The sequence below is a fragment of the Dicentrarchus labrax genome, unplaced genomic scaffold (genome assembly GCF_905237075.1).
Source record: "Dicentrarchus labrax unplaced genomic scaffold, dlabrax2021, whole genome shotgun sequence".
In the NCBI taxonomy this organism is placed as follows: domain Eukaryota; kingdom Metazoa; phylum Chordata; class Actinopteri; family Moronidae; genus Dicentrarchus; species Dicentrarchus labrax.
In genome coordinates, this window is record NW_026136704.1 from 9,664,128 (window position 1) to 9,675,074 (window position 10,947).

Here is a 10,947-nt window from a genome sequence, read left to right on the forward strand (position 1 = left end):
CTTGTCAGCAGAAATATTAGGGGGAGGGATGAATGGAGAGGAGCGGGGCAGCGGCGGAGACATCCCTCTGTCCGGCTGTCTCTGCGGTCACTCAGCTGCTGCTGGCCCCCGCACACACAGCCAAATGTCAGGCCGCAGGGTTGGCTTCTGTCTCAGCCATAAGAAACGCAGGAGGATGAACCTGGACGCGTTTGCAGACTTCTGTGCGTAAGTTGATGCGGATTTTTGACTTTTTAATGTTTGTATATTTAATGAGTGAATGGGCAGGCTCTCATAGTGGGGCCAATTCATTAGATATTCAAATGCAAAATGTGGGGTTGAGTTTTATTTCATTTTATTTGAACAGCAGTACAGGCTACCTCAGTTAGGGAAAATTTAATGATGACTACTGTAAATAATCCGGACTATAACCTAACAGTTGTGCAATTCTTTATCCATATGAGGCTTTATTGCTGCTTGAGGAGCTTTATTTATTGGCAGCCCTGTCTGACATCAGGTGACTGTGTAATGATCACTTTCAGACTATAAACATTTCAGTATTTGTCCCGCAGGGGCCATGGAGTAGAAGTGGTGGAGGTAAGTGTTTTTCTTCACATATAGAAAAGAAATCAATATAATAAAGGTTTGAATAAATGCAAAGTGTGTGGTGAAAAATAAGGAAGAGGATTTGCCATTTCATCCCTGTGTGTGTGTGTGTGTGTGTGTGTGTGTGTGTGTGTGTGTGTGTGTGTGTATTTGAGGGTCTCTGTGACTGTGCACATGAAGATGAATCTGTACGCATGATTTTTTATAAATGCCATAAGACACACAAACAATCACACACAGCATGTTGTCATTTTAGTCCACAGGTTAAGCAGTTACAGTTAAAGCATGGCAGTAGTTTGGGAAGACCATGCACCCAGAGACACACACATGTGTCATGTACACATGTCCACAACTTTAGTAATCCATGTCACAGCCACCTGCAGCCCCCTCCTGTAATCTTCTTGTAGCAAAATCATGAACAATGGCTGCCTGATTGTAACTGCATGTGAATATCTGTACAGGAGCATGAGAGAGACCTTTTTACACAGCGACACCACAAATAGCAGCAAGACTAGTCAATAGTTACAATAAACTAATTAGATCATTGCAGAAAAAATAAGTAGCCTCAGTCAACTCCCACACTGCGTTTCACATTGTCTGACCTCGGGTTAATAGTTCACAGAAACCTGCTGCTATACAAGGAGCACTGATGAGTCTTACCAGTGTGGTTGGGCTAAAAAAAAAAACCCTGACCACAATTCAGTTAAATTAAAGAGTGCATGTGGACACAAACATCATTAATGTGTTACAAACTAATTTAACACGTTTTTTAAATTAAATTTCCTGGTAAATTAAACTGAAATAAAAGACAAAAACAGTTTTATATTTTTGTATCATCACTGCTGCTTTTCCTGGTATGACTAATCAAAATGTGTGTAATGAGAAAAACTGAACGTTTGTTTTACGCTAGAGTCAAAAGTCCTGGTTGGTTTACTATTTCAAAACATGTTGATGATTTCTGCATTGGTGACCCATTCAAAGTCTCTGTTGACCAATTGGTGAGGAAAGCAGTGCAGACAACACGTAGTCTTTAGTTTATCACAAGAGGTGCATCCCTTTACTTACACACCAAAGCAGCAATGTTGATTATAATATAGCACCTTTAATATTGTATGTCATTTACATATATTCCCAAACATTACCTGAAGTCAATCCAAATGAAACGTATTGTGGAAAATGTAGTGACTGATCAAATACATAGGTTGTTCCTCTCCTGTGTCAGATTGACCTCACCCAGCCACTGGTACCCCAGGGACCCTTCGACGTTATCGTTCACAAGCTGTCTGATGTCATCGTGGAGGCTGAGCATGACAGCCAATCGCAGCAGCTCCTTGCCAACTTCCAGGTAGGGCTGCGTTGTTAAAAACCTTTTAATCCGGTCAGAACAAGAAAGACTGACTGGGCAAAGTGGGAGAAAAATCCACTTGTATGCATGGAGGAATATGTATGCACTGTATTCTTGTTGATCAGTAATCATTCATTAATTCACACTGGAAGTGAGAAGATTTCTCCATCTCTCTTTTACATTGCAGAGTTATGTGTCAGCTCATCCCAGTACAGTTATTCTGGACCCTCTGCCCGCCATGACCCAGCTACTAGACCGCTTTGCTTCTTATCGGATCATGAGCAAGCTCCACAATTCACTCCGAGGTGAACTGCAGCTTCATAGTGTGTACTGTAGTTTACTGTCGCTTGTAGATACTAACGCAGCTTCCTGTTATATTCTGTCCATCAGACTGGCGTATCTGCAGTCCGCCTTACCTAGAGATCAACAGTGCCAGTGACCTGTCATCCATTCAACAGGCTGTGATGACCCAGGGCCTAAGCTTTCCTCTCAGTCAGTTCACTCTCTGTCTTTCTGAAGCCTTATCTTCAATTTCACTAGTTAAGTTAAATTACGTAACCACCTTTCAGCTTCTTTGCGCGTGTAAGTGAAGCCTAAAAGCTCATCTGCTGCAGACGTCAGTCTTGACTTTCCCTCGGGATAAATAAAGTATCTATCTATCTATCTATCTATCTATCTATCTATCTATCTATCTATCTATCTATCTATGTTTCTCAGGTTGTCATGATTCTCACACTTCTGAATTCGATTATCCTTCTTTCCTTTTTGCTTCCTCATAAAGTATGACAGAACCCACAAACACTTCCTCTTTTTCTCTGTTGACCCCAGTTTGTAAAACCAGAGTGGCACACGGCTCACTTTCCCATGAGGTGAGTGGTTTGCTTGAAAATCGTACCTGTGCAGTCGTATTTGTTTCGTTCAATCACTGTTGGGTATCACTCTGTTCATTTACGGTGCGGTGTGTGTGCAGATGTCTCTGATCTTCAGTGCAGGGAGTCTGGCTGATATCCATCCTCCCTGTCTGCTCCAGAGCTTCGTCAACCACGGAGCTGTTCTGCACAAGGTGTTTGTGGTTGGAGACAGGCACTTCTACGTAGAGAGACCCTCGCTCAAGAACTTCCCCTCCGGTCCCTGTGGTCAGCCTGCACAAGACCGACAAAAATATAAGATATTTCCCTGCCTTTCCTTAAATTCCCTGCCCTGTTAGTTTTTTCCTTTTCTTACCTTTCCTGCCTCTTCCTTTCCCATACTTTCCTTTTCTGTCTTGTCTCTTCTTTTACTTCCCTCCGCTGTATTGTAATTTCTTTTCCTGTCCTGTCATGCCTTTCTTGCTTTGTACTATGTTAGGCTACCTTGTTTTTCTTTGCTATGTCTGTTCCCTGTAACCGCTCCAATTAAGATTTTTCTCTGCTTCCAGACCGGAAAACCATCTTCTTCAACAGTCATCAGGTGTCAAAGCCAGAGTCAAGCTCTGATCTCACAGCTGTAAGTAGTACAAGTGGCATCACACATTAATGACAAGTCATGTGGTACTGTATGCGTCAAACTAATGATCTTTGGTATGAGAACATTTCTTCCTAGATTCTTTTAGATGAAGTACGCACCATATTGTATGTTTTATATTAACTTATCCTAACTTAAAGACTAATATGTCTGCAAAACTGCAGGAATAAACATAATTTAAGGTGCACATACATACTGTCAGTAGTTCAGTCTAAATTTACAGGTAGACCCTCACTCATTTGGCACCTGACTAGGCTGAAATCCACCCTAAAAATGTCCTTTCTTCTTCTGTTCTCCAAGTTGGATGAGCAGATGCCCTGCCTGCCTCCCCCCAGCTCCGAGGCCGTGGCCGCCCTGGTCAAAGAGCTCCGAGTTCAGCTTGGCATGGCCTTGTTCGGCGTGGACGTCATCATCAACATACACACACACACTCTCACCGTCATTGACATCAACATCTTCCCAGGTACTGTAACTGTACACACACACACGCACATACACGCACGTACAGTGATGTTCTGATACTCTCTCTCACTCAGGCTATGAGGGAGTGCCCCTGTTTTTCTCCTCTCTGCTCAGCCACATTGAGTATGTGTTGGACAAACAAACCTCTGCTGGTCCCCAGGCTACAGGCTCTCCTGAGTCAGCACAGACTACAAGTGGTCCATCTCCTGCAACAACTGGCCTTTGAGTCACCTCAGGAACAGATCGCAGGTTGTTCTGTGTTTCATCAGCTTCCTAGGACAAATAAAGTCATCGGCACCGGCTTTTTCCCTGTTTCGTTGGGGCCAAACTCAGCTGTTTCTAAGACTTTGCTTCAATTGTAAGAAGTTATTTATTCGTAATTTGTTAACATGACTTGATCCTAAACTGTATCTCCTGTAAATCACACTAATGATTTTGTACTGTTAAGTGATTCTGCTCTCTTTACAAGTCGACAAACCAAACGACAACACGTAACAGTTTAATACATTTTGCGTTTATTGATTGACAAGTAGCATAGAAGAAGATACAGCAGGCACAAAATACAGCACTCTGACTGGCCAGTAATATTACAAGTGGTGTTTTGTTATAATTTTTCTTTCCTGTTGTTCGAAATGTCCTCTATGCCCTTGTGTCACCCCCCTGCAGACATTTCCTACGTCTTTCTTGCTGGTTTGTAAGATACATTTTGTGGAAATATTTTTGCACTTCTATAGAAAAAAGAAAACTACAGTACATCAATTTTTCATTTATTCGCAAGGGAACAAACATCTCATCTTTGGAATAGACAATAATGAGCTCATCAGTGTTGACTGATCATATGTGTTATATTTATACTACGTGTTTACACAAGTCGACCGGCTACTTTGCCAGTGTTGAAATACATAAATGTATTGTAAATCTTGGCTGTGTAGAAAAAGAGAGATTATATCTGCTGTATGAGTACTATATGATGCATTTTGAATACATATTTAAATATATTAAATAATTCATTATTTGGCTAATTATTGCATTCATATGTGCTGTAGTCTATATTGTGTTATTGCAGTAAGTGGGCCTCCAATGGTAACCCTGTTTACCCTGCACTGTGTGCATTTCTACCTAGTGTCCTCTTGGGGGCGCTGTTGCTTCATATTTCCTATGACCTTGGCTTACAGACCATGATATCTGATATTTACACAAATGACACGACTGCCATGAAAACTGTGATGTAACACTACTGAGCATTTATCAATGTTATTGTTACCAAAAGACAGAATGGCTTTAGTGTCTCCCTGTTCCCTCGACTACTCCTTGGCTTGTTAAGAGTGCAAAGCTGGCTGAGAACCTGAAGTGACACTTTTAGACCTTGTAAGCTCTAAGTACATCGCGTACTGTCGCCACATACTAACCACACTCAAGACAAACTTAACATCTGACAGGTGTGTCAGCGTGCAGACTTTTCACATTTTGTTCGCGTCACCCTGGTTCGTCACAAACAGTCTGGTTTTAACAGTGCGTGAGCCAAATGAAACACAATCCTTGTTTCTACTTTATCATCAAAGAAACGGAGAGGAAATAATGACTTACTCCTGTGTAGAAATATCAGTAATGCATATTGTTAACAGTCAAAACAGCATAAACAGCTTACATCTATTATTGCACAAAATAGATATTGAAATACACATATTACTTATAGTAGGGAATCAGTTTTTCCCACAAAGAACACACCATCAAGGATGATACCTTCAGAGAAAAGAAGCACTGCTTGCCAGGATTCATGACTCAGATTTCAAATGATGGTGTTTGTGTGGTTGGCAATCTGCAGTCAGAAAAAATGTTTGAATAAAAGTGCTGAATGCTTTGCATCCATGGCCGTTTACAACTGAAGTGAAATCAACTGTCTACCTTACAAACAGCATTTACTGAGACAGGGACACGAGTGTAGATGGACACAAACATCTTTCAAATTCTCTAGAAAAACACATTCGAATGAGCGCAAAGGAAAACGTAGAAAGCCTTATCCAGGCAATCTAAAAGCAGAAATTAAACAATAGTATGTACAGTTTTTACTAATGTCCATCTACAGATTAACATCTGAAGACATTTCTCTGAGTGCTGCAGGGACTTGAAGGCTGTTAAATGGAAAATGTGTGAGCTGGATGTGTGACTGTGAATGCAACAAAGGGTTTTGTCAGTCTGCTGTCTGTGTGTGTGTGTGTGTGTGTGTGTGTCTTATCCTCTGCGAAGCTCCCTCAGCTCTGCAGCAACTTTACGCAACTCTGCTTCAATCTCCAGCAGCTCCTGTGGCCAGACAAAATGAGAATATATGACACAGGAATACAGAACATATGGCAATGGTTCGGATTACAGAGTGCAAAGGGAAAATATGTTGTACATAGGCTATAGCTAATAATGGGTGCCTGCTGGTAGTTGGAGGGAGGAACATAGAAGCACTGTATGTACATTTTTATCTACCTGGTTCACATTAAATATGTACTGACGAAAAAGTCAGTACACATATCAAATCTGATACCTAATGGTGGGTCATGGGCCAAAAGCAGACACCTATTGTATATTGTAAACCCTGTATTGTTAAGATGCAAAATGGAAGAAGTTCCTTTAATTGACTGACTTCCTGCACTTTCGCCTGTATTTACATATTTGTCCTGGTACACTATAATTACACTATGAGTATTTAATTAGTCCCACTTATATAATAAATAATTAAACTGTACTTTGCTGTAGTATAAAGTGTTAAAAAACACACACACACACACACACACAGTCATTATTTGCACCAACTTACCTCCCCTTCATCTTCATCGGCATCACCCTCCTCATCATCCTCCTCCTGCTGCCCCTCCTCATCCTCTCTGACGAATTCATCCTCATCTTCCTCGCCCTCCTCCTCTTCCTCATCCTTGTACCTCTCCCGGTCAAACTGCTGCGTGGCTTCATCACTCGCTTTCTCCATCACTCTCTTCTGCTGCGGCTCCTTCACCTCTGCCGCCTCCTCCTTCTTTTTGACCTCATTCTCTGCTTTCTTATCGGGCTCCTTTCCTTCTTCGCCCTCCTTCTCCTCCGCTGCGCTTTTGTCCATGCCGTCCTCTTTCTTCCCGCCCTGCGTCCCCTGCTTCTCATCCTCCTGCACTCGTTTCATCTTCCTGACGAGTTCTTCCAGCTCCTCCTGCTTCTCCTTCCTCTCCCTCTCCTGCTCTGGCTTGCTCTTGCTGTCCTGCTCTTTGAGCAGCTCCTTTAGCTCCTTCTCCACCTTCTCCTTCTCTACCATCAGCTCCACCTCATTCTTCCTCCTTTCCTCCATCCTCTGCTTCTCTAAGTCCTCCTCTGTATCTCGCTCCCTCTCTTTGTTCTCCTTCTCCTTCTTTTCCTCCACCTCTTCCTTCTGCTCTGCTCCTGAGCCCTTCTGGACCTCCCTCTCCTTCACCGCCTCGTAGCGTTTCTTCTTCAGCTCTTTCAGAAGTTCTTTGAGCTCTTCATCATTCCTCTCCTCCTTCCCTTTCTTGGTAATCTCTTCAGCCAGCAGCTCCTCTAGCTCCTTGGCTCTCTCCTCTTCATTGTCCCTCCCTGTGTCCTCTATCCGTGGCTCCTCCATTATCTTCTGCTTGGTGTCATCCTCCACTGTCTTGTCTTCTGTCTTTTTTGCAAAGTTGGTCACATCTCCCTCCTGCTTCGCCTCCTCATCCCCCGGCTCGAAGTCGCTCTCATCGTCAGCCAGGTTGTACTCATATTGCTGCTTCTCATCCTCTTGCTCCCTTTCTTTCTCTGCAACATTCAGATTAATTCACAGCAAAAAGAAATTAAACACCAAACCGGTCTTTCTATGTTTTATAACAGTGACACGTGCGTTAAAATACACCAAAGTGAGTTGTTTGTACCATCGATAGCCAGCTTCTGCAGCTCCCTGAGCAGACCCTGATGTCTTTGCACCTCATCAAGTTCCTCTGCAAAATAATGTAGACACAACACTTCAGAATAATAGCGCAACAAAAGCAAAGTGCAGAATACCAACATCTATAAATGTAACATGTAACTGTCAAATGTAACAACAAGAGGAATGTGGCAAAACAGGCAACACGGACCAGAATGAGGATAAATATCAGCAAATAAGGCAAACACAAAACCAATTTGTGATATATATTATCTAATGTTGAAAGTTAATTAATCAAATGTTGGGTCTATAAAATGTTCGCCAACTGTCCAAACCTTAAAATGTTAAAGCTACAATGATATAAATCAGAGAAAAGTCACACCATTTGATAATGTGAAGATCTGGTCAATGTCATTAATGTTTTTATCAAAGCAGTTGATGATTAATTTCCTGTTGGTCGACTAATACAATTATTCTTCCAGCATTTAACACCTCAGAATATTACTTGGGTTTGGATGAGCAGATAATTAGAAATGTCACCTGCTAGCTGAGGGCCACACTCATGTTGTGACCCGTCTTCATTCAGTGTCTCCTGAATAATACATTCAACCTAGAAGCACAATACAGAAAAAGTAAAAAACACACACAATTACTGGTAATGATGGGTACTGGTAATAAAAACATATATATATATATATTATGCTGATTGATAGGGGAAATAGAAAGGACTTGTTTCTGACCTTTGCATCATTAAGGGGTGAGGTTACTGGCCGGCTTCCCACTGAGGCACAGAGAGAGAGATGAGGGAGTGTGAGGGAGAATGGAAACACAAATCAATATATTTAGCATTTCTGCAGTGGCAAAAACTGCACCAAACTATGTCACCCAGCACCACAGATGAACTAGTTTGTTGTTAGGGCGTGGGTGGAGCTGTTCCCTCATTAAGGTAAGCACAGTTACCTTGGTAAAGCGACACAGCAAAGAAGCTTAACTCCATCTCCCTCTCTCTCCAGGATGCAGACACTCCCAGAGGCTTTAGCTAGCAGGTAGTTTCCCACCAGGGCTAAATCAGTCACCAATCCCCGCCTGCCAGCAGATCATTAAAGGCACACTAAGCAGGGCCATGAGTGCCTTTTTCTCACGGAGATACACTGAATCTAACAAGGACCTAAATGTCAGTATAGATCACAATCCATGTTCAGCCTGCAGCTTGTTGTTTTGTATTTGGGTGCAAGATATGATGCTGTTCAATTACTGCGCCTTCATTTAGTCCTGAATCCAAATGTCAGCCGTCAATAATGTCAGATAATTTGGCCAGGTTAGAAAGATGTTCCTGTTTTCTGTCAAATGTCCACTACCAAACCAAATTAAGTCAATCGAACTCAAATTAAACATTTATATTTACAAAAGATTTTAATATTCCAATGATGGTGGATTTACTAGAATCTTAATAATTAAAATAATCAACTATTCACATCGTTATCTAAACAGGCGTTGCTTTAATTGACTTGTTAAGAAACTCTTCCACAGCAGATATGATACAGACTCAGGTGCATTGGTTTCCTTCAACTTACATGACACATGTAGAAGCTGTATGTTTGATCTAAACTCTGTAGTCTGTGTCAGCACAAAGCCAGATCAGTACAGATCAGGATCAATTGGACTAATTGACACCATGTCCACTGATGAACCCCCCTCCCTGTAGACACGTGAGCTGCCTACAGTTTGGCCCTGTAATGCCTGCATGTCCATGTGATGGTGTTTGTGTGTGTGTGTGTTTCCACTCTCTGTCTAAGCTGTGACACCCGGGGCCCATAATTAATGCTGTGTTCTAGCTCTGGGTTTATTGGCTTGTCCAGCTGCCTTTGAGCCCATGGTCAACCAAACTCCATTTAAAAAAAAAAAAAATCCAAAGCATCCAAGTTGTTGCCTTGACTAAAACCTAGAGCCACATGTGAATCAGAAATACATACGTGCACCTATGGGGGCTGGGAGATGCGCAGTAATGAGTGTTAAAAGATATCATTCCTCTTGGCATTTAATTGACGTCGAGCAGCAGTAAAACTGTTACATTACCTACAGCTGCTGGTTCTGTGGTGATATGTACTCTTATGTTTTCAAGTACACATACCTGTCATTGTGATTGGATGGGGGACTGACGGATAAACAGAGCCACAAACAGTTGATATAGTCTGCTCTATGTAGGTTATCGCCTGTTACTGCATAACACTGCGCGTAACACCACTGCAGACTTAACATTTACCCTATTTTCACACCCGTGTCTGAGATGGTGGGGGCACACCTCCCTACAGTGGTGCTTTACACTTATTTTAACTCATTAACGCGTTTTCACAGCAGCTGGCGCACGTTCACCGAGCTGCACGCGCACATGTGCTCTGTTCCGCTCACCTGTGCGCAGCTTTAATTCGCATTTATACTGTTCAGGAGGACTGTTCCCAGTACAGTCAAATATGCTTGTGTTTACAATCTCCATCCCAGCCAGCACCAGCCCCGTCGGTCCAGCAGACACACACAGAAAGGTGGGCGCATAACAAATTATGTAACAACGCTTTTGTTTAGCCCATTAGTCTAAACCCCTGAGGCTTCCGCCGTTCGGTTAGCGTACACCTTCAGTCTGACCCATAAAGTATTGTTAAAATGCATTTAGTTCCGTCTGTTTGGAGCACACGGCTGGTTTCGTGCCGGTGAAAGGAATAACAGGGGCTACAGCTGAGGCAGCAGTGTGTGAACGATGAGGCTTGTCTCCGGTGCAGCCTGCTGAGAGCTATCACTCGCATTTTGTACCGTCATTTCCCACAGAGCGCCCCAATATGAACACACAGTGTGTCAGTGCGGTGAGTGTGATGGATGCTTACCTCCGACGGCAGCCCAGAGCAAAACTGCGGTTATCAAAATTCCCATAGGATCCGAACAAGTGAGGTTCCTGCAGGAGATAACCTTGAAATAACGGGCTGTATCTTCTTCACACACCCGCCGAGCGAGGTGGAGCCGAGCAGTGTGTGTGTGTGTGTGTGTGTGTGTGTGGTGTCAGGTGACTGAGACCAGATCAAACCCTGTTAAGGTGCCAGAGATGTCAGATGGCCGCCCTGTACTTACAGTGTGTTAACAAAATGTTTGAGGATTCGCACTATTTAATCAGTGT

The 10,947-nt window shown here is 42.7% G+C and overlaps 2 protein-coding genes across 6 annotated transcripts; one reads left to right on the plus strand and one right to left on the minus strand.

The window, feature by feature from the left end:
* The first annotated feature begins 28 nt into the window (after nucleotides 1-28).
* On the plus strand, nucleotides 29-4,925 carry LOC127363086 (inositol-tetrakisphosphate 1-kinase-like). Of its 5 annotated transcripts, none has more exons than XM_051399551.1 (10): nucleotides 29-207; nucleotides 552-576; nucleotides 1,808-1,930; nucleotides 2,118-2,235; nucleotides 2,321-2,422; nucleotides 2,759-2,799; nucleotides 2,901-3,066; nucleotides 3,348-3,415; nucleotides 3,734-3,896; nucleotides 3,970-4,925. In XM_051399551.1, exons 1-10 carry the CDS (start codon nucleotides 29-31, stop codon nucleotides 4,119-4,121), a joined length of 1,137 nt encoding a protein of 378 aa, XP_051255511.1. In that variant the 3' UTR covers nucleotides 4,122-4,925. The 5 variants fall into 5 exon arrangements, with proteins under 5 accessions (XP_051255511.1, XP_051255510.1, XP_051255513.1 ...); XM_051399550.1 differs by having other exon boundaries at nucleotides 2,901-2,993; XM_051399553.1 differs by having other exon boundaries at nucleotides 2,901-2,993; nucleotides 4,056-4,272.
* LOC127363085 (cilia- and flagella-associated protein 251) lies at nucleotides 4,388-10,831 on the minus strand. Its single transcript, XM_051399549.1, has 6 exons — nucleotides 10,661-10,831; nucleotides 8,525-8,565; nucleotides 8,325-8,394; nucleotides 7,792-7,857; nucleotides 6,702-7,678; nucleotides 4,388-6,196 (listed from the first exon to the last, which is right to left on the minus strand). Exons 1-6 carry the CDS (start codon nucleotides 10,704-10,706, stop codon nucleotides 6,128-6,130), a joined length of 1,269 nt encoding a protein of 422 aa, XP_051255509.1. The 5' UTR covers nucleotides 10,707-10,831; the 3' UTR covers nucleotides 4,388-6,127.
* Between the last annotated feature and the right edge of the window lie 116 nt (nucleotides 10,832-10,947).